General features: G+C 41.0%; 1 protein-coding gene across 1 annotated transcript; it reads left to right on the plus strand.

Annotated features, from left to right (window-relative positions):
• Window positions 1-324: 324 nt before the first annotated feature.
• On the plus strand, window positions 325-22,200 carry acanb (aggrecan b). Its single transcript, XM_037683264.1, has 19 exons — window positions 325-397; window positions 5,991-6,066; window positions 7,389-7,772; window positions 7,915-8,089; window positions 10,577-10,704; window positions 10,817-11,110; window positions 11,276-11,515; window positions 11,595-11,769; window positions 12,675-12,802; window positions 12,895-13,188; window positions 14,665-14,754; window positions 14,834-14,941; window positions 15,443-16,573; window positions 16,674-16,787; window positions 16,893-17,051; window positions 17,129-17,211; window positions 17,307-17,451; window positions 18,730-18,912; window positions 20,228-22,200. The coding sequence occupies exons 2-19, from the start codon at window positions 5,997-5,999 to the stop codon at window positions 20,317-20,319; spliced, it is 3,993 nt and encodes a 1,330-aa protein (XP_037539192.1). The 5' UTR covers window positions 325-397; window positions 5,991-5,996; the 3' UTR covers window positions 20,320-22,200.
• The last annotated feature ends 1,723 nt before the right edge of the window (window positions 22,201-23,923 follow it).

A 23,923-nucleotide genomic window follows, 5' to 3' on the forward strand; every position in this document is an offset into this window, starting at 1 on the left:
TGACCTCTCAGCATCTCACTGCATATAAAACTAATCGGTTCAGTCTATCCACCTCCACGTCTCCCAGTTGTTGAGCAATATTTTTAAATAAACATTTAATGGAAAAAAAAATAGACGTGCAATTAAAAAAAAAAAAGATTTAAAAAAATTACGACAGGCAAATACTGCTAAATGTCATTAAATGTTTGTTTTTTTTGCTTCCTCCTTGAAATTCAGTGCTGCTTGCATGACCTCACCATCAGGAATAGCTCTCCCCCCTCTCTCATCCCCTCACCCCCTCCCTCTCTGTCCAACGTCTAAATGTGTGGTGGTGTTCAAGAAGTACTTCTTTCTGAACTCCTACACAGGCAGGAGTGAGCGGCCCCTGGAGTGAGCGGCACCAGGAGCATCATCAACGGTACGTTTCACTGGACACCCTGAAACAGGAACATCAGGCGACGCTGGCGCTCTTCTTTAGCCTCTTGCACTGATTCAGCCACTCAGACAGAACTGTCTTTTTTAGTCGATTATCAAATAACGTTGATGAGAAAGGTAGAAGAAATTAAATTTACATTGTTCTGTGAATACTCTCTTTTAAACAGTTCACTTCCACTTTTTATACGACGGTTTCATTTGGTCTGTCGCTCCTTCAGGATGTTTTCAGGTGCCATGAATAAATGTAATGGGCATTATGACATTACTTCCTGAGATAGAAAACTTCTACTAATTGGCTTATTTTACATATGAATGTTTCTGTTCGGTGCCCTGAGACGACTTCTGTTGTGACTTGGCGCTATATAAATGAATTGTGATATAAAGTTAACAGTGTATTAAAAAAGCTGCATCTGATTGTGTCTCTGGGCCGTTATATTCATTTCACGGCTCACGATGCAGCGTTTCCTAGCTACAGCTGGCACGGTTTCATATGTATGAAAACTTCCACCGTTTCATCTTAAGGGCCGTTTATTTAAATATAACTTGAGGAGTAAAAATTAAATCATCTTTCATCACATTAGGAAATGCATGAACGACTGTTAGAAAAACAATTTGCTACTCTGTATAATGAGATCTCCTGATGCATGCTCAATAATCCAGGTAGAAAAATCTAAAAAAAGTTAAATCTGGTCCTCTGGACATTCAGAAAAACAAAAAAAAAAATTGACAAAACGTTTCTACAATTTTTTCGTTTTGTTTATTTGAATGTCCAGAGGACCAGATTTAACTGTTTTTTAGATCTGTATAATGAGGCTTGTCTTTAAATCTTGAAATCTTCACGGGATTTGTTGCTTTATATTTTACGAGCTTCCACTCTGATTAAATCTCGATGAGTCAGACGTCACAGCTGATCTGAAACTTTTCCGTAAAATGCTTAGTTATCGTCTGTCTTTTGTAGGAGACTGGCTGAGAGTGACATCCCGTTGCCATGGTTACGTTAGGCAGGACGAGCACATGATGTGAATTGAAATGCTCTGATTGAACCGTGCACATGAACCGTGAGAGTTCAGCTAAACCAAACATCTTCACACTTTAAAGCACATTAGTGTTTTAAACTTGAGCTTGTTATCTGTGTGTGTGTGTGTGTTCTTGTTTGACACGTTTAGCTGCTAAAAGTGCACACGCTGTTGACTCAGCTTTGATTTTTGGCGGCTGTGTGTGTATTAATACACGTACGAGCTGGTGTGAGACTTTCTGCTCTCCACCCTTTCCACTGTACAACCGTCTGTGTGTATTCTCAAACACAGGCCATACAGTTTGTGTCAGTAGTGCTGTATGGACGCACACACCCCCGCGCACGTTCACCTCACCAGATCCTTCAGACGTGAGTTCCCCTCACATCACCTTGGTGATCTATGACTGCCGGTCTGTGTTTCTTTGTGTGTGCACATATCAATGTCAGCTCTGTTCTGCTTCTGGCGGGCAGAGGAGGGTCAGAGGAGACTGGGCGAAGGGGGGAGGCAGTGGTGCGTTTGTGTGTTGAAGGGGGGAGGGTGGGTCTCCTGATACCCGCCTTGTGTTTACCTTGGCAGGGTGGAGGTCCCACCCCTGTTCGCTGCTGGAACAGACCGAGGCCTTATTCCCCTCCCTGTTGGTTGGGAGCTGGACATACCACAGCGGCAGACCTGGGGAGCAGCAGCCACCCCGGTGTCTGAATGGGTGCAGTGTGGATTGGTGCCCCCTGGCTTGACTTGGCCGTGGAGAAATTTGCTCACAAATGCTGGTGCGCATCATGAAGTGGCTTCAGTTTAAATGGTGCATTTAAAAGCAACAGAGGACCCACTAAGTGGATGTGGGTGCTAAAGAGGTGAGGGTTCTGGTGGTTTGCCAGTGAATCCTGGGAGGAATTTTAACACAGTAATGCATCTTGATCATTAAATGATCATACCATACCACTTTATTTATAAAGCACTTAAAACAGCTACAAGGCCAACCAAAGTGCTGTACAGACAAAACAACAGGTAACACACAAAGCAAAATACAAAATGAGGTAAATCAGAATATAGACATAACCTTCATGGACATCTTCATGGACACTTCTGTCTATACTGGAAGGTGATGGTGTTACTTTGTAAAGGAATGTAATATCTAGTACTTTAAGTAGGCTAATTAAGTATAGTTCAAGTTCAAGTATCTTCATTATCCCCAAGGGGCAATTAGTTTCACAGTCAGTAGGTATAAAACTACTACACATGACATTAAGACATTAAAATAATACGGAAGTCATCAACGTTCATTGAGAAGCCTGATCGCAACAGGGATAAATGAGTTTTTCAATCTGTTCGTCCTACGTCTGGGCTGCAGATACCTGCGTCCAGATGGAAGCAACCTGAACTCACCATGGTGTGGATGATCAGGATCTGCCAGAATCAGCCTGGCCTTGTTCACTGACCTCGCCTTGTGTAGGTCAGCGATTTCTGGTTTGCAAAGTGAATATATATGAATATATATATATATATATATATATATATATATATATTTATTTATAGTCATTCATTCAACCTTTATTTATACCTTTTAGTCTCATTGAGCCACGAGGACTCATTTTCAAGAGAGACCTATTTTAAAACAAAACCACAGAAGATGTACACACAACAATACAATCGTATAAAAGCATGTAAAATGAAAAGTAAATAAAGGAAGTGATATTAAATTAAATTAAAAATGATATAAATTATTATATTATATAATACATAAGTGTCACAAAAATCTAAATAGTATCAGATACTAAGACAGTAAGAGATATGATCAGTGCCAAACCACTGGTCAGATCAAATGTTGGGACTGAATGTTCCTAATGAAAGTGCATTCCAATAATCTTAGGATGGATCTATTGATCTGTCTACAATAGAAAGTGTGATCTTATGTGTTTCCTGCCAAATTGGACTAACTGTCACTTTCAGACTGAGCTTATATTAGTCCAACCCTTCTGCGTGAGCTGAATAAAAACACTCAGACAAACTACACTTCAGAATAAGCTTTATTATCATTGTACAGAGATACAACGAGATTATGTCCTTACGGTCGTCTGAAAGATGGCCGGCGTGCACGTTGCTGCTGCTACAAGAGTGCAGCCTTGTATCCTTCATCAGAATAGTTTTAGATAGAAAAAGGGAAAATGCCATGAGGATGGATAGTGGTATTACAAAAAAGATCTCTTCACACCTTGCTCTATCAAGACACTATTTGAGACATCAAACAACTCTACCAGCAAGCACATTTATTGACACGTTACATATGCATTTGACGTCAAGATTTGTCCATGAAGTCCTGATAAGATGTTGGTCAGCCGGCAGTTCTGATAAGCCTGCACAGAAGTTTACCCATGTCCCAGGAGAAAATTGATAGTCGACCAAACAGGGGAGTCAGATTCAGATAAGCCACAATTGTTGATTTTCTTCAGGCAGACTGTTTTTTTTCTCATCAGCCTCGAGTCCTGCTGGTACTTACGATCCAAAATAGCCAAATTTGTGGGCATTCCACTGACCTGTGCTAAGGACGTCTCCAACATGCTAGCGAGTCCTAGAAGCTACAGGTGGCCTGCGCTTCTCACAAATCGCTTCTATCTTACGGTTTAGCTCGCACGTCAGATGATTTTGAGCTGAAAACAGCAGCTCAGACTGAGGAAGTCTCTTGGATGAGAGACGAAACGTTTATAGATTTTTTTGCTTTTTTTTTTTTTTTTTTTTGAATGTCCAGAGGATCAGATTGAACTTTTTGGGATTTTTCTACCTGGATTATTGAGCATGCATCAGGATATTTTGAGTACTCGTAGCACGAATCAAACCTTCAAGGCAGGCAGCCTGACGAGGGCCAAATTAGCTGCAGCCATCTTTTTTGTATGCTGACAAACCAGGAACCAGCTGATTCTAAAAAGCAGGAACCCTGTAATCATAAATCCAATTGTATATGTCTTCGGCGTCCTCCTGAGACAAAACGGAAAGACACATCAGCTCCCACATTCATAACGTATCCTGCAGCGTGATTCTCAGTGGGACGTGAGGGCTCTCCAGGACGCTGTCGCTTTGTAGAAAAGATTTTGTCAATTGCGCTGAAAGTCCAGCTCACCAGATCTATAACAGTATTTTTCGTTCGTGAGATGTGTAGCAGGAGCTCCGAGACACAGACAGAGAGCAAAAAAACAGGAGGAAGAGGAGAACAGAGAAGGGAGAGAAAAGGTGTCCGCTTTGTGCGAGAGCAGAAAAAATCTGCACAATGTCTGCAATGCCTTTTAATCTACGGAATGTGGACTGAAACAAGATAATGAATCTAAACAGGTCGCTTCACTTCCCTTTTGGCCGTTTTATCGCAGCCTCTCGTGAGTTCCTCCAAACGGTTTATGAATGCCAGCTTCTGGTTTATCAGGTTTAAATGTCTCCGTGGCTGTTTGGAATGAACCGGGAGCCTTCTGCGGCCTGTCCTGGACCTCGTTAAAGCAGCACAATAAGGGTTCAGTTGAGACTCAACGGTTCCGTAAGCTTCAGGGCGTTGAAAGTCAGAGCAGTGGAAAGTGGAGCGAAAACAAGCAGCGTGTGACAGATGTGAGACTGTCGAGGCCGCCGGACGTGTCTGGAGGTGCTACGTGCTGTGTGGCTCGGCTGTTACACTTTTCCAACTTCCTAAAAGCAACGAAAGAGAGAAAAACCTGCAACAAAATAAAGTGCCTCTTTACTGAGCTCAGTTCTCTCACATGTGCATGCTAACGTGCGTGTAATGACCCCGTTAACAAGGTAATGATTCACATCGGGTAGGTTTACTACACCTTTGCTAATTAGCCGTGGTTCAACTGAGAAAAGGGAAAAATGGCCGCTTAAATATTTGACAAATGTTATTTTTGTCATCAAATACATCTGATAAAAATCCGGTAATACAACACGAGTCTAATCACTTCAAATTATATTCTGTGTTTTAACATTTATTGTGTTAAACCCAAACCAACATTAGTATAACACTCACCTGGAATCAGTGAAGACCCCGTTGGACAATCGGACACATCTTGATGAAGACGACTTTGTTTCTATAACAGGAGCATAACCATAGTTGGAAAATCAAATTAGAACATGTTCAGTTTCAGCATTAAATATTTATACTAATCAGTTTTTAACAAAAGTTAAAGCATTTGAGGTCCACGAGTCACACTTTTCTTGTAGTGCTTCAACTTATTTCTGGTACAAAAACACATTTTGGGACCAGAAACACTCACACCTTATTGAGTATTTCCCAATGTTCCTACACGCTCGATGCTTTATTTTCATTTCAGTGAAAGAGTGGCGAACAAACAAAACAAAATTAAATATATATATATATATATATATATATATATATATATCCTAGTTAAAATGGAGTAAGAAACCACTCATACAGGAGGTGAAACAACACAGCGCCATACAAAAGTAGAAGAGGGGAAAAATGTTCAAATTGATCAAACACTCGTCTTTCTGTCTCTTTTTGATCACAGGGCTTTGGTCAAATGTTTTCACCTAATCCATGTGATTTTTTTTTTCTGTATTTGTCAGGTAACCATGGCAACTCTATTTCTGCTCTGTGTGTCTTTCCCCATCATCTTGGCAACATCGTTTCAACATGATGACGGTAAGAGACCTCTGTGTAAAGTGAAGGGAAAAGCAGCAGTTTTCCTGTTGTAAGTTGAAGTTGAATTGCCGACGTGACTGTTGGCCTCGAGGGTGTACACGGTGGATGATTTTTGAAGCCAATCCTCTTCTGTAATTACAATGCTATCAGGAAAGCTTGTTTTGACAGAAACTTCCATCCCAGTCATATGAGTATAGGAGGTTAACAGTACCGTACTTCCTGCCGTACACGTCGCACCGCCCTGTAAGTCACATCAGTGCAAACATGTCTAATAAAGTGGAAAAATCCATAAATACGTCGCATCTATTACGCGTCACCGCTGACAACCCGGAAATGTGGGCTGGTGTTGTGCCAAAAATCGATTGGCTGCCAAACGGCATCCGCGGGAGCGTGCACGGGAGGACTTTAACAAGAATTTAACAAAATTAACACTTAAAAACAATTTTTTGTTTGCTTGAAATTATAGTAAAGGTTTGTCTCAGTCGAACTTTCCGTTAATAAATGCACTTTTACGGTCAAATCAGCTGCATTTCAAACGCCGATACGTGGAAGTGGGATGAGTCCCTCGGCATTTCTTCACAATTTAACAAGATAACCACCTAAAAACAATTATTTGTTTACTTGACTTTACAGTAAAGGTGTGCCTCAGTTGAACTTTTACTTAATAAAAAGGCCTTTAATGGTCAAATCAGCTGTATTTCAAAAGTATTCACTGCCTCGGTGCTTCGGGAGAGTGCATAGGGAGGAAATCAGGAAGAGGGAACGCTACGGATTTCTTCACAATTTAACAAGATCACCACCTAAAAACAATTATTTGTTTGCTCGACTTTATAGCAAAGGTGTCTCAGTTGAATTTTTACTTAATAAATGCACTTCAATGGGCAAATGAGCTGCATTTTGCCGGGGCGGTGCAGCGAAATGAAGCTGATTCTGATTTGACGGTTGCTCCAGGCGACCAGGACGAAGGTGGCAGGCTATGGCAAGCCGACTGCGCCACTTTTGCATATTCCATGACACAAGTGCTATCTAACCAAATGTTAGCGTTCAATACTTGAACATACATGAATGAAAACGGTCATGTCTCAGCCAAAAATTGTTTTTTAAATATGTGAAAAAAATTCATAAATGTGTCGCTTTGGCATATAAGTTGCAGGGCAAATTATGCCAAAAAACACAACTTGTAGGGTGAAAAATACAGTAGTTTTATACTGATAAGTGTCCATTTAAATCCTTCAGAGCATAGCTTTAATAGTTTAACATTTTTAAGCAAGTTGACACTTGTTAATAAATAAAAATCTTCATCACGTCTTTGTTTATCACAGACATGGACAGCACATTGCGTGTCAGCATCCCAGTGGAGGTGCCTCTTCGTCCTCTGCTGGGCGATAAGGTAGTGGTGCCTTGCTACTTCCAAGATAATACCGTTAATGACCCTGGAGCCCCCACCATCGCGCCGCTCTCACACCGCATCAAATGGACCTACGTCACCAAAGAGAAAGTTTCCACAATCTTGGTGGCTTCTGAAGGCAAAGTTTACGTGGAGGCAGAATATCTGGACAGAGTCACACTGGTCAACTATCCAATGGTTTCTACTGATGCCAGCATGGAGCTGACAGAGCTGAGGTCCAAAGATTCTGGCACGTACCGCTGTGAGGTGATTCAAGGAATTGAGGACAACTATGACACTGTAAACATCCAGGTTCAGGGTAAGACACAAAGTTTAACATTTTATTGCCGTTTGTTCAAATGTATAACCCATCAAAGTTCCTGACTAGGTACAATTAGCAGTTATCAAGAGAAGATGCTTCAGTGGGCTCAATAAAAATGATGAGTGTGTATATTTTACAGGAATTGTATTTCACTACCGCGCCATCTCCACCCGCTACACCCTGACGTTTGAAAGAGCCAAAGCAGCCTGTATCCAAAACAGTGCCACCATTGCTACTCCAGCGCAGCTCCAAGCCGCTTATGATGATGGATACCATCAGTGTGATGCTGGGTGGCTTTCTGACCAGACTGTCAGGTACAGTAATACCATCAGTTGTAAAAGACCAGAGAAACATTCAAACAAGAGGCGCAATTAATTAGTAAAAGTAAGCAGTGAGATTAATGTCAACTTCAACTGGCTGCTTTCTGTTTGAGAAGCCTCGCCTCTGGTGAGCAGACCTGGTGAACCCTGAGGTGTCTCACACACACAGACCATCTGATAGTGGGAGATAATTGTGATAATGTCACAATGTTTTGCATTTTGCTACGTATGTTGGAGTTTTTTTAACTCTTATTTTTAGGAGACTCAAAACATGAATAAATAAAGTGTACGCTGTAAACTGTCCAGTCCTCTGCCTTATAGGATCACGCACAAACTTCATCATATACAGTGGTGCTTGTTTGTGAAGAAGTTTGTGAAGTCTCTAGAATTGTCTGTATTTCTGCATAAATATGACCTAACACATCGTCATATTTTCACACAAGTCCTAAATGTAGATAAAGAAAACACAGTTAAACAAATGAGACAAAAATATCATATTCTATCATTTACTTAGGGTGTCAGCAAAGATCAAAGGAAAAGTTTACAAGACAGTGGTGAGACCAGCTGTGTTGTATGGTCTGGAGACAGAGACATGGACAAAAAGACAGGAGACAGAACAGGAAGTAGCAGAAATGAAGATGTCGAGGTTCTCCTGAGGAGAGACAAGGATGGATAAGATTAGGAATGAGATCATCAGAGGTACAGCACAGGTTGAAGGACTGGGAGATAAAGTTAGAGAGGACACACTGAGATGGTTTGGACATGTCCAGAGGAGGGACAGTGGGTATATTGGTAGAAGGATGTTGGAAATGCAGCTGCAGGAAAAAGACATAGAGGAGATATATGGATGCAGTTAGAGAGGACATGGAGGTAGATGGAGTGAGGACAGAAGATGCAGAGGACAGAGATGAAGGAGGATGACTCACTGTGGAGACCCTGAAGAGGGAAAAGCTGAAAAAAGAAGAAGAATAAGATTACATATTTGTTAGTGGTAAAAATATGTGAACCTCTAGGATTAGCAGTTAATTTGAAGGTGAAATTAGAGTCAGGTGTTTTCAATCAACGGGATGATGATCGGGTGTGAGTGGGCACCCTGTTTGATTTAAACAACAGGATCTATCAGCGTCTGCTCTTCACAACATGTTTGTGGAAGTGGATCATGGCAGGAACAAAGGAGGTTTCTGAGGAGCTCTGAAAGAGTTGTTGATGCTCATCAGGCTGTAAAAGGTTACAAAACATCTGTAAAGAGTTTGGACTCCACCAATCCACAGTCAGACACAGTGTGTACAAATAAGGAAATTCAAGACCAGTGTTACCCTCCCCAGGAGTGGTGGACCAACAAACATCACTCTAACAGCAAGGTGTGGAATAGGTCACAAAGGACCCCAGGGTAACTTCTAACAAATGAAGGTCTCTCTCACATTAATGTTCACGAGTCCACCATCCGGAGAACTCCGAACAACAAATGCTGAAAACGTGAAACATTATGAAAGTGTGGTTTATGTTGCCGTGATGTAACCATCTCTTTGTTGTGAGCGTGGTGTTTTGTTCGTTTGTTGTCACAATGCTGCAGTGTACCTGTGTCACTGACCAGCATCTTCTATTTGAAATTATTCCATGAAGTTGTATTAATGACCAAACTTCAGTCTTCTGTCACTTCCTATCCTTGATCTTACCCACCATCTTTTGGGTCGTCTTCTTGCTAGTGCCGTTTGTTGGTGTACTTTGGGATGTCTCGGTCTTGAAATTTGTCTTCTGTCGTCCTCGTCTTCAAGTAAAGTCCAAAAAAAATGTATGACAGCAACTTGAGTATCAGCGTTTTCCAGGTTTATGTTTTTGGAGTGAATGACAAGTGGAAAATGTTGATCTCAAATAGGCACACCTCATGTGACTGAACACAGTACACAAACAGTGCAGAAAAGAAAGACGGCAACACTAATTACACTTAAAGGTACGAAAAGTGCATAACTAAGAGTGCATAGCATGACATCGTGTGACATTATTATTGGATCAGTGCTGTGTAAACTTTGTCACAACGATGTAAAGTTGAAGCAGAGTTGTTTCAAAGTTGCTGTTTCTGCTACAGAGTTTGACTAACAAATAAAACTAATAAATAAGTCTTTACAGTACTCAGGGATTGCGGAAAATCAGAGAAGTCTAGGAATAACATTTAAAAAACAATGTTTTTACTTCTCAGTTTGTTACAAGTTAAAAATACAATATGTATTAGATACAACTTACTGAGCACTGTAGGTAAAAACAGATGGATCTTAATCCTTATTCTTTTAGTCATGATGCTTAGCTAAATATAGATTGCTTTTTTGTAGCTCTTATCATTAAAGATTACTACTTGTTCATCAAAACACTGCTAAGGCTAATCTATAATTTGACTTTTCCCAGTCTGTCAAAGGTTAAAGCGTCCCTGTTCAATGTCTTTTATAAAACAACTTAAATGACAGAACTCTCTCTCGTCCTCTGAAGGTACCCCATTCATGAGCCACGGGAGCGCTGCTATGGAGACAAGGAAAACTTTCCTGGAGTAAGAACGTATGGGATTAGAGACGTTAATGAGACCTACGACGTGTATTGTTTTGCTGAGAAAATGTCAGGTATGCTCATCTAACAAGGGCGACACACCTGAAATATACACTGCATAATAAACAAATACATATTTTCATGTCCGTGTGTTTTCTTTTGCCCTTCTCTCTTCTTCCCTCCCAGGCAGAGTCTTCTACTCCATGTCTGTAGAGAAGTTTACCTTTTATGAAGCACAAGATCAGTGCGCCAAACTTGGTTCCAGGCTGGCCACCACTGGTGAACTTTACCTTGCCTGGAAATGGGGTATGGATGTGTGCAATGCTGGTTGGCTGGCAGATAGGAGTGTACGCTACCCAATCAACATTGCCAGGCCTCAATGTGGAGGGGGGCTTTTAGGAGTGAGAACTGTCTACTTGTTCCCCAATCAGACAGGATACCCCTACCCAGACTCTCGCTTTGATGCCATCTGCTTCCAAGGTTAGTTATCGTTTGAAACAGCTTCAGATTTGTAGGTAATTCTGGGAGTTTCAGAAATGTTTACTCTTTGCTAGAGTAAAATAGATTAATTTGTATTGCTGTATACTACACTACACACAAACAATAAAAATGTACGGTATAAGTTATACAAAACTGTCTTCACAGCAAGTGAAGATGAAGGTGCTATTCCTGAGAGGACCACACCTTTCCCAGACATCATCCAAATCACACCCGCTTCAGAGCTCTACCCAGGACTGACACCTACACCTGGACGGGAGGAGGCCAGGTCTGAAAAAGAGGAAGTTCTCACCTCATTGACTGTTCCACCCATCATGACTGGCCAAGATATTATATTAGTTCCTGGACTGGATTTGACAGGTGAAGATGTGACCATGGCTCCCACTGGTAAGAATGTTACAAGTTTCTTGTATCGTTAATTGAATACCCCATTTTCTTTTCTTAATCCCTGTACTTCATTTTCCAGGTGTGGTGTTCCACTACCGACCCATCACTGGTCGGTACACTCTGACCTTTCTTGAGGCCCACCAAGCTTGTCGAAGTATTGGAGCAGTCATCGCCAGCTCTCAGCAGCTTCAGGCAGCCTTTGAGCAAGGCCTACACCAGTGTGACGCCGGCTGGCTGCGTGACCAAACTGTGCGGTAAGATGATCAACCACAGCATCTCTAGTGTGTATTAAACTTATTTAGTTATTATTTATATATTTTAGTTAAATGATATGATCAATTAGATTCAATCCAGTTTACTTATATAGCGCCAAGTCACAACAGATGTTGTCTCAGGACAAAGACAAGACAAGATTTTATTGTCCACCAAGGTGGAAATTTTCCTTTGACTCTCCAACCATAAAATAAAACACATTCATACAATCAAAATATCAACAATTTGTGCATAGAATAAAACACTTTGCATACCACAGGTAGATGTTATCATTCGGTCTGGTTGGAATGGTTATTGCACTCGGAATAAATGACTTCTTATAGATATTCTTCGTTGCCAGAGGGACCCTATAATGCCTTCATGAGCTCAGAGGTTTAAACTGACGAAAAAGAGAATGGATGCCATCTTCTAAAGCATTCCTTGCTGTCTTCCTTGTTCTTTCTGCAAGACAGTTGAGACAGAGCTTTTTGTGGTTTCCCCACTATTTTACCTGCTATTGAAACAATCCTTAACATTTTGTTTAGTCTACAGCTCATTGCCTTGTACACAAGCTCTAAAGTTTGCTGACTAACTCCGAGACCATTCACATACATTATAAAAGCCAAGTAGTAAGTTATCTAAGGAAGCAGCAGATTGCGTTGACTCTTCACTTTGTCACTGTCTCCCATCCTGAGCAAGCACAAAGGCGACAGTGGAAAGGAAAATCTCCCTTTAAACAGGAAGAAACACAACAGAACCAGGCCCAGGACAAGAGGCCATCTGCTTCGCTAATCAGAGGCATTATGTCTGTTATTGAAATCAATAGGTTGTTTTAATTTTACCATTCAACAGCTTCAAGATTTAAGATCTTTAAAACTATACTCGCTATTCTTTGTCCTATGCTCAGGTATCCGATTGTGTCACCAAGACAAAACTGTGCTGGTAACCTGCTAAACCTTCCAGGAGTGAGATCGTACGGCTTGAGACCAGCCAGTGAACGCTACGATGTATTTTGTTACGTGGAGCGTCTAAATGGTGAGCGTCTAAGACTAGCAGGGTACCCTAAAATCCACAAAGTGCCACTTCATCTAAATTCCTTTGAATATTTATATCTTTCTATCTGACAGGTGAGGTCTTCTTCACCAGCGACTTTGACAGCTTCTCATATGATGAGGCTGTGCAGCATTGTCAGAAACTCAACACCACCCTGGCATCCCCTGGGCAGCTGTACGCTGCCTGGAAACAGGGACTGGACAAATGTCGCCCAGGCTGGCTGTTGGACAGGAGCGTCCGCTACCCCATCGCCAGCCCCAAGCCTCACTGTGGAGGTGGCCAAGCTGGGGTCCACATCATCTACGCTTTCTCCAACCAGACGGGGTTTCCTGATGAGCACTCACGATATGATGCCTACTGTTTTAGAGGTTAGAATAACACAGAGTTAAATGTGTGTTTTTCAACTATTTCACAAACCCACCAGTGTTCTGACAGAACATTTAACGGGTAGACAAGGTTGAGGTTTTACTGCCAAGGCTCACAGTCTGTGAAATGTTGATTTCCTGACACATTTTCTTACTGTAGTTTGGGTTCATCTGTGCAACCAAACCATCTGATGTTTTGATACTTTTCTTCACTTTCACTCCTTGTTTTGCTTTATCCAATAAGACAAAGGGTTAATGGATAGCCAGATGAACAGTCAAAATGGGCAACATTTTACTTCACCTAAAATAATCACAAGAAAGAAGAAACATGAAAGAAAATGTAAACTTTCAGGCAAAGATTCATCATTTGAAACCTATCTGACATATTTTCCAACATCCTATTACTTTTCATCCAAGTCAGGAAATAAAAATACACGATTAATTTTAAAATTGATTAATAGTTATATTATTAAAATAGTTGATTAGGAAATGATACATGTTTTAGGTCACACTTTTTAATATTCATAAGCTGATGGTTCTGTACCGTCACATTACAAGGCTGGTGTTGAGATGACGATCACAATATCTATCCACTGATAATGAAACTACAGTAGTCCCTCTTATCGCGGGGGGGTCCATATCCTGAATCCCCGCGATTAGTGAAAACCTGTAAAGTAGGAATAGTAGTACAAGTAGTAGTAGTTTTTTTTTTAAAAGGCATTTTAAACCCTTCCCACACTCTTGGAATATTCTAAACAATGTTTCTCTGAACGCTCTAAAAGAGCACAGAATGGCATGATTTCAGCTCTTTGCCTCCGGCTGCATTCTCGTCCACGCCCACTTCTCCGCTCTGCATGGAGCATCAGAATCAGAATAAGCTTTATCGTCATTGTACCGGGATACAGTTAGATTATGTTCGTACAGTCGTCCGAAAGATGGGCAGAGTGCACGTTGATGCTGCTACATGAGCGTGGACTCTTATTCTTTATCAGAATACTTTTTAGATAGAAAAAGGTAAAAGGCCATGAGGATGGATAGTGGTATTACAAAAAAGATCTCTTCACATCTTGTTTTATCAGGACATGATTTGAGACATCAAAAAACTCTACCAGCAAACACTTTTATAAACACAATTACATGTGCATTTGACGTCAAGATGTTGAGATTTGTCCATGAAGCGCTTTCAGATAGGCCATAGTGAGAGCGAGAGCAGAAAACAATGAAATTTGACAACGACAAAAAGGAAGGATATTTAGGCTTTATAAAAATAAAAATTAAAAAATTTGTGCTTTTTGACTGTACCCAAAACTAAACAAATCAAAATCGGACAAAAATAAACGTGTAGCTCATTTGTTCCCAGAAGGTCTTCAAAGATTCAAAGATCATATTTCAAAAATATGTTGGTTTTGCACTATTCAGTCCAAACTACTCCACTTTCTAAACAGTTTTCTCTCTTATTTTTTTTTTTTATTTTTTCAGCTGAAAGCTCAGATGTTCATATCGAAGAAGAAGTCATCAAAGAACTGGAAAAAACGTTTGTGTATCCGACAGTAACCTTTTCTCCTACTGGTAAGAATGAAGCAAAAAATCAGATGTGTCAAATTTTACAAAGCGTTCATTTTGTGTCTCATTTTTTGTTTGTTTTTAGAAACAGCTACAACTGAGGTGTACAATGAAACAGAAGCTGCTGTAAATATAACTGAAACTGAATTAATCCAGAAAGCGACGGTCCAAACTCAACATGTTGCTCCTACAGGTGAGAAAATAACCTGGCCATTTTTAACCGTTTGTTAATGACAAACTATTAAAACAGAATGGGTTATGTGTAAAAGTGGTCACAATAAAATATTAATTAACTTCACAGTATTATAATTTTGAAAAGATTGTAGGTTTAAGTGCTTATATAAAGTCATTTATATAACTTTTATTCTGCTGATTCAGAGGAATTCCTTGTAATACTCGGTTGAATGCAATTTGGATAAATATGTTATTTATATGAATATTACTTGTGCAATAATTTAACAATTTTTATATGATGTGATGACATTTATAACAGAGTAAAAGATAATTTGTTACAATATAATTACACTTTTAGCTGTTTCATAGCTTTTAGCTGTGTTATACCATTTCTTTACAAATACTAAACCCAAAAGTAAAATCTTATTAGTCTTTTATAAATGCTGTCTCGTTTGTGACAACAGTGTTAAAGAAATAAGCTATTTTTTTATGTTTTATTCATATTTACCCGTTTCCACAGAGAAAAGCCTTGTTCCTCCGGTCCCAACCGATGTGCCCGGATCTGGTTCGGGTCAACCTTCAGCAAGCGGAGAGACCTCAGGAGAATCCGGCTCCTCCAGTTCCAGTGGTGACGTGTCTGGATCAGGACATGGCATCACCTTCAGCGGACACACTGATATCTTCTCTGGAGAACAGTCCACCTCTGGAAGTCCAGAGGAGCTGGAGGGGGGAAGCGTTGATTTTTTCACATCTGGAGATTTGGGTAGTTCATCTGGATCTGGATCTGGATCTGGATCTAGATCTGGATCTGGATTAGGATCAGGATCTGGATCAGAATCTGGATTTGGATCTGGTTCTGGTTTTATATCTGGTTCTGGATTTGAATCTGGATCTGGCTTCAGTATATCAGGATCTGGTTTCAGCAGTGGAGGTGTGGATGTCAGTGGTAGCGGTGAGGCCTCTGGGATTGTCCTGGTGAACGGAGACATGGTAGACATATCAAAAACCCACCAACATCGCACAGAGCAGGAATTTGGCCAGGGAGGAGTTATTATCAGTGGAGACTTTATGGGATCAAGTGGTTCTGGATCTGGCCATGTGTCTGGTTCTGGATCCCTCCATGTGTCTGGTTCTGGATCCGGCCATGTGTCTGGTTCAGGTTCTGGTGAGTTTTCTGGCATTTCATTTGTCGATCACAGTGGCATCGACTTGACAGAGCAGCAGTCTGGACTCCAAGAACTATCTGGATACCAGCCCTCTGGATCGGGGTACCACAGTGGTTTCTCCAGTGGTTTTCCCTCTGGCGTTTCAGGCAGTGGTTCTGCCTCTGGAGACCCCATCCATCATTACGATGGTGTCGTTCTATTAACAGATGGGCTAATTGAAATGACTGGATCCCCACAACGTCCTGAGCATGGCCGTGGTGTGGTGGTGGAGATGAGCGGGGAAGGTAGTGGCTCAGGGATCAGTGGATTCAGCAGCTCTTCGGATGCATCAGGATCTGGAGCCCCTCATGAAACACCTGCTTCTATCATGACTTACAAACAGCATGTAGCAGTGACTGAAGATACAGCCTACACCGCCCCAACCACAGCACCATCCGTGTCATTACAAACCCCTGCAGTTGTGGAGCAGCCTGAAGTAGATGAAGGTTTGTGACTCTTTATATTCATAGTATTTTACAAGTTCTGATCAAATTTGTCTAATAATTAACCATAATGTCAAAATGAAAGTCCCTTTTTTGCTGTCAGTTTCTGTAGACCCTTGCAATCCGAACCCCTGTGGTGCGGGGTCCTGCTCCATGCAGGGAGAACTTGCCGTGTGCCTGTGTCCAGATGGCGTCACCAGAGAAAACTGCTCAACAAGTGAGTCTCCAAGATGCAGCGCATTCATTTTGACGCCACCTAACTGAAAGAGTGGACAGATGAACACATTTATAGACCCTTTATTGTTATCTCAAATGTGTGCAGCGTTGCAGGGATGTCTTGACGGCTGGAAGGAGTTTCATGGCAGCTGCTACTACCTCTCTGAAGATAGACACACCTGGTCTGAGGCCGAGCTGCACTGTCTGGAGTTCAACGCCCACCTGGTCAGCATCAACTCCTTGGAAGAGCAGGAGTTTGTCAGCTGTGAGTTAAAATGAGCAGTAAGGTCTCAGTAAAGTTTATGTTTTATAGAGACAACAGGATTTACATTTCCTTTACAGCCAGTGGTCTGGATTACCAGTGGATTGGACTTAATGACCAAGTTGTGCAGAATGAGTTCAAATGGACAGATGGGAGTCCACTGGTAAGTTTTGTTGGAGACAATAGCTGCTCATTGGTTCGTTAATTTCACATCAGGTTTCAACCAACTACTTTTATCTGTTTACATGATGAATTCAGTCCTTTGTGAACTGGAGGCCCAACCAGCCGGACAACTACTTCAGTTCTGGGGAGGACTGTGTGGTGTTGATCCTGCACGAGGGTGGGCAGTGGAACGATGTGCCCTGCAACTACCACCTTCCCTACACCTGCAAGATTGGACCTGGTAAGTTTACTGCCATCATGAAGTACGGGATGTCTCTGATTGAGATCTGATTTTGGGAATTAAAAATGGCAGATTGTTGGTAAATTCAGGACATAGCTGTGATACGTTAAATCTTCCATCCACTGTCTTTGTAAAGAAACCATGTATAATGCAGTAAAAAACACAAAACATTTAAGTTTACCTTGCTGAAAACTCACTTAAGCAAAGTTGAATTTCTACTTATTTATTTTTTTATTGACTTTTGAGGATCAACTGGTTACTGGTTGTGATACAGTTCAATAGGCTGGGGTTATGCTTCCGCAAAACCGGGATTAGTGACCCTCGTGACCCGAGAAGGAAGAAGCGTGTTGTTGATACATAAGCAATATTTGATGAAAATAAACCTCTTTATTATGGCACAAATAAATTATCCATCTTTTTAGTTTTGAAAAGCTTTTCAAACTTTTAAGGAACTCGTCTTAAAGGCAGTTGGTAGAGCTGTTGCCTCTCAGTGAGCAGGTCACTCCGGTTCAAATCCCAGTCTGGGGGCATTTCTGGTGGGATTTTGCATGTTCTGTCCGTGCATGCACGGGTTTTTTCCAGGTACTCTGATTTCCTCCCACAGACCAAAAACATGCATGTTAGGCTGATTGGTAACTCTAAATTGTCCCTAGTTGAGCCAGAGAGTGAATGGTCGTTTGGCTCATTTGTCTCTATGTGTCCCTGTCATGGACTGGAGACCTGTCCAGAGTGTCCCCGCCTCGCGAACAGTGATAGATGGACACTAATGACCCGAGAAGGAAGAAGCGGGTAAAGATAATGGATGGGTGGATGTCTTAAATGGGTAGATGTCTCACCTTTCCCACAATAACACCATGAGATAATCTTTCAACAAGATTACCTCTGTCTGCATTTGTATCTATGCCCTGCATCGTATACCTCAATCTTTCTTGGACAAGTGTGAGAGCAACTTGGGCGTCAGTTTCAACCCCGAGCTGATCTGTCAGATCTTGAGGTTAGTTTCAATAACTGATGGCCAAGCTGACATAGGGAGAGGATTCATTGACTCTATGACTCCATTCCACACTCAAGAAGGTGTCACACCTTGCTGACGTCAATCCAGCAGACAGCCTCCTACTACCAACTCTGTTATTTCATCTGATATTGTAAACAATGCAACATTCACATGACCTGTTAACATGTGCAGTTTCATTTTTGTTAATGAGTGTAAAGTGAGGTTTAAAGATCCTGTTGAATTAACATTTGTTTGTGTGTCCACTTGTTTGTCACCTGTGTCAGTAATGTGCAGCGCACCCCCTGAAGTGGAACATGGCAAACCAATGGGCAGCAGAAGAGATTACTACCCCATCAACTCTATAGTCCGTTATGAGTGTGACGCAGGCTACACACAGCGCCACCTGCCCATCATACACTGTATGGAGAATGGGGAATGGCAACAGCCCAAAGTAGAGTGCATAGAAGGTAAGCAGAAAGGAGGTTCTCAGAATATGAGTTTAACAAGCACGTTTTAGCACTTTTTATCTATTTTATACTATATTATCCATGAGGAACTCTGGAGTAGCAGAGAAGTATGCTAGACTGGTACAGGACATGTGTGAGGACAACAGGACAGTGGTGAGATGTTCTGTAGGAGTGACATAATTTGAATGTGGAGGTGGGAGTGCATCAAGGATTGGCTCTGAGCCCCTTCTTGTTTGCTCTGTTGATGGACTGACAGATGAGGTCAGGCAGGAATCCCCATGGACTATGATGTTTGCAGATGAAATTGTGATATGTGATGAGAACAGGGAACAGGTGGAAGAGAATTTGGAGAGGTGGATGTATGCACTTGAAAGAAGAGGAATGAAAGTCAGCCGTAGTACGACAAAGTACATGTGTGTGAATGAGAGGGAGGAGGTGGAACAGTGAGACTACAAGGAGCAGAGGTCACAAAGGTGCAGGACTTCAAGGCCTTGGGGTCCACTGTACAGGAAAATGGAGAGTGTGGTAAAGAGGTGAAGAAGAGAGTCCAGGCAGGTTGGAGTGGATGGAAAAAAGTTTAAGGAGTGATTTGTGACAAAAGGGTGTTGGCAAAGGTCAAAGGAAAAGTTTACAAGACAGTGGTGAGACCAGTTATATTGTATGGTCTGGAGACAGAGACATGGACAAAAAGACGGGAGACAGAACTGGAAGTGGCAGAAATGAAGTTGTTGAGGTTCTCCTTAGGCGTGACAAGGATGGATAAGATTAGGAATGATATCATCAGAGGTACAGCACAGGTTTAACAACTGGGAGATAAAGTTAGAGAGGACACACTGAGATGGTTTGGACATGTCCAGAGGAGGGACAGTGGGTATACTGGTAGAAGGATGTTAGGGATGCAGCTGCAGGAAAAAGACAAAGAGGAGATATATGGATGCAGTTAGAGGACATGGAGGTCGTTGGAGTGAGGACAGAGTGAGATGGAGGAGGATGACTCGCTGTGGCGACCCCTGAAGAGCGAAGATTATCCCCAGTAATTCTTATCCTTATTCAGGAGGAAATGAGGCACTGAAGAAGCAGGAAAGATCCTGAGTATGACTAAGATTTCAATCTGGAAACAAATGGAGTATAATTTATAAAATGTGCCAATGTAGCCATCAAGCAAAAAAAAAAAAAAAAAAAGCCTAGATTTTAAAATTACACTGATGAATTTATGCCAGCTAGGGAACCCCTCATTTAAAAGTCTCGTCTGTAAATCTTTGGGTAACTCCTTTTAGCATGATGTCATCAGTATGCGTACCTTTTCTCCCCCCAGCCGATGCCAACAGTCAGAGGCTACACAAAAGGTCCCTCTGGAGAAGAAGTAAAGGTGTCAGCAGCCGACAGGAGCCAAGGAAACTGCTCTGAGCAGCACTGAAAGAGACATACAACAGAGAGCCACAAAGGAACCTTCTTGGAAAGAAGCTTGGACACTAATCCAAATGTCTGACCAAAAACCATAGCGTGCCCTCCTTTGTATACACACACACTAAAGCACATTTAGACGCTGACAGAGACAGTGACGGATGTTTTGGAACTTTGATTGACACCCTGCATCCTTTGAAAGAAGGTTTTCTTTCGATTTTAGCATCTAATTTACAATCTCGTATTTTATTTTTTTTTGTTTCTTGCCATGATCTTTTCTGAAATCTGCGGCTCACAAAGAAGGGTTGATAAAACCGACCAAAAGGTTTCAAGAGGCTGAAGAGTGACAAACAAAAATCCAAAACAGCTTAGGAAATGTTTTCAATTCAGACAATAGATTTTTACCATATTTAGAGTTTTTCTAAACTCGTTTCTTAGCCTTTCGTGGCGGATTCTAGATGCTAAATGCAACTTTTGTTTATAACGCAGTGTTCAGTTAAACCTGCTGGTTGTGACAACGATGAAAGATAAAATTGTTTCATTGGATCGGTTGGAGTTGACTTTGAGGCTCCGTTAATTCCAAGATATTTAAAGCTTTTAATCATGTCACAACCTTACGTTTGACACCTATTTTACTAAAAGATCTGCACAGCTTTAGGTTTTCTGAACTTATTGATTTGTTCTGTATATTGACGATCGTCAAAGGAAATGTGTGATTAAGTGCAACACCACCTGGATTGAAATAATCAGCACTTTATGCACTTTTGAGGTCTTTTGTCATTTCTGTGCTAGTCATTTGAATCCAGTGCACTTTTACATACAGCTAAAGAAAACAACAAGCGACACTTGTCTAACAATTCATACACGCCTAATGAGAACTGCTGGATTTCTCCGAGTGGGCGTCACCAGCTCGGTCATCCGATGACCTGAAAGATGCAGATTCACTTTTGCAGGTTGCCACTTTTTAAGAGAAATCCGACAAGTTCATGATGTGACATAAAATCATGGATTCAGTGTTTGCTTTGTGACGAGTTTCTTCATGTAAATATCCTCGCCTTCAATCTTCTGAACAGCAGGATCTGTCGTTGACTTGCACGGTGCAATTGTGACTGTTTCATTTACAGTATTCATCATTTACATGTTTGTTTGTTTTTTTTGTATTGTTAGTTCTGAGAGCCAGCAGTACAGAGAAAGACAAGTTTGATTTTTCAATTTGATTATTAAACCTGCCTCTTAGTCTCTTCAGAAATCAAAAGCTGAGCCGACAGAAATGGTTTAAAAAAATTGGCTTTGAATAAGTTGAGACTTCTGATGTTTTTGAGGTGAGCCGGTGAGATTCTGAAAAGAGGTTATGAACAGTTAATATCTCACCTGTCGTAGGTAACTCGATTCAACTTCAGTTTGGAAAAAGAAAGAACTTGTTCTCACCATATGATGAGCTAATGGCTAATTTAAAAGAAAGTCAACGTTTATCTCAAGTATTTCACAAAAAGTTCACGTGGATGAGATTTTGTAAACCTTTAAATTGTTATTAATTTAACTTTACAGCTAATTTGTCAACATATTAGCATATTCACAGAGGACATGCATGCACCAGAAGTTCTACTGCTAGCTGCTGCTGTTACTGTGCCTGCACGTAACGGCAGTCTTTCATGTAAATAACCAAGTAGTGCAAAGCTGACAGCAATGTAAAGGTTTATAAAGTTTATTCACAAACTTCTTTACATTTTTTTTAAATCGAAGACCTTGGCTTCTCTTGGACTAGCTATTAGCTAAATAATCTGATCAGAACAAATGTGGGAGTGTATCCATATTTATATACCGTAATTTCTGGACTATAAGCTGCTACTTTTTTCACACGCTTTGAACCCTGTGGCTTATACAATGCTGCGGCTAATTTATGGTTTGTTTGTTTGTTTTTTGACGGGCTAACGAGCTTCCTGCCACCAAAACATTTTGCTTCATCACACCCGAGCACTCGCATATCTGCCCACTACACGCCTATCATGGGGGGTGGGTCCTCGTGACTCAAAGAGACTACCTGTATAAATAAAGGTTAGAAAAAAAAATCTGACCAATGAAATTATCAAACAGGCCACAGTGGAGCAATGAAACAGTGTGAGGGAGGGGGAGGGGGGATCCCCCCGCATGTGCAGAGTAACATTTGCTCAATTCTGATAAAGATAGCAATCAATGACTTCCTGGTAGGCTAATGCATTTTTTATTTTTTTAACCAGCTGTGTTACAGGCGCTGTTCAGGAAAAAAAAATACTGTAAGATAAGATAAGATAAGATAAGATAAGATAAGATAGAACTTTATATATATATGTGCATGTTACCGGTATGTATTTAATTAAATTTTAAAGGTCTTTCTGTGTAAATATCTCATATTACAATGTGGACACCCGCGACTTATAGACAAGCGCGGCCTATATATTTACAAAATTATAATTTTATTTTATTTTTATTTAGTGGGCACGGCTTATATTCGGGTGCGCTCAATAGTCCGGAAATTACGGTATATGCTGTATATAAATGGACTTGTATTCTGTAGTTAAAGACATTTTTGCTTTACACCAGGAAGCTTTCTCAATCCTAAACTGGCGAGTGTGGAGCTTGAAGCTTTTAACGGCACAAGAAGCTCCATTATGCATCTAAATTTATGTGCAGATTATTCTCACTCCTCTCCCACCTGAGGTCATAAGGGTCTTTGTAATCTCTTATTATTTAATCCCAGAACCAGGAGATCACACAGACCCCATCATCACTTTATCACATTATTGAGCTGCAAAGCCAGCTGTCTATTCAAATGCCGACTGTTTCGCCTCTGTTACTACCTTGTTTCATGACAAAAGGGCACATCAGAAATGGATTTGTTTTGCCCCCACTCGCCACCTCTGTCTGTTCAGAAATCACACAGAAGAGCTAGAAAACGTCAAAGTCCCAGCTTTTTTAAAGTTTTGATATCATCTGCCTTCAGACATTGTTCAACCCTCACAGCAACACAAACCAGTCAGTGGAGCTCTACACCATCAAGCCCAACACATCCCCACTTGAACAAAGGGGTTCACACAGCGCCATTTTTAAGTGAATCTGGAACATTTCTGCTCATTTCAGCCATTTGTGTACACGACAACAGCGATTGTTTTCTCCGATGTCTTAACTTTTGCATCAACAGCAAACAGTTCTGTTTGTTGCAGTCTGGTCTAAACAGCCATTTACATAAACTGGTAACTTTTTCCACAATCAACAGAAAAATCTCAAACGTTTCCAGAGATTCTTCGTGTGTAAACCGGGCGTAACGGTTGGAAATCCACAGTCTAATCCTGGATTGAGAAAGCTCCCCGGATGGGACATGAAACATGTGAATAGAAGTCCACTTGTTTTGTTTTTTAAAACATTTTTTGGGGGGGTGCAAGGGGGTGATTTGCCATATGTCTTTGATGACTGAGGCTCTACACCACCATTTATCCACAATAAGAACAAACTTTAGAATGAAGGCAGAAGTTTCAAGGAAAACCTGGCGCTTTAGGAATTACTAATGTGTGTATCCGTGAATACTTAGCAGTTCTTTAACAAACTGAAAAATCTTAACAGATGAACCAAA

Source organism: Nematolebias whitei, chromosome 10 (genome assembly GCF_014905685.2).
Source record: "Nematolebias whitei isolate Nwh7 chromosome 10, NemWhi1, whole genome shotgun sequence".
NCBI lineage: Eukaryota > Metazoa > Chordata > Actinopteri > Cyprinodontiformes > Rivulidae > Nematolebias > Nematolebias whitei.

Coding starts and splice junctions, on each gene's coding strand:
- acanb (XM_037683264.1), top strand. CDS start 5,997: ATGGCAACTCTATTTCTGCTCTGTGTGTCTTTCCCCATCATCTTGGCA. Junction 13,189..14,664: donor TGATGCCTACTGTTTTAGAG/GTTAGAATAACA, acceptor TTATTTTTTCAG/CTGAAAGCTCAGATGTTCAT. Junction 16,574..16,673: donor GCAGCCTGAAGTAGATGAAG/GTTTGTGACTCT, acceptor TTTTGCTGTCAG/TTTCTGTAGACCCTTGCAAT.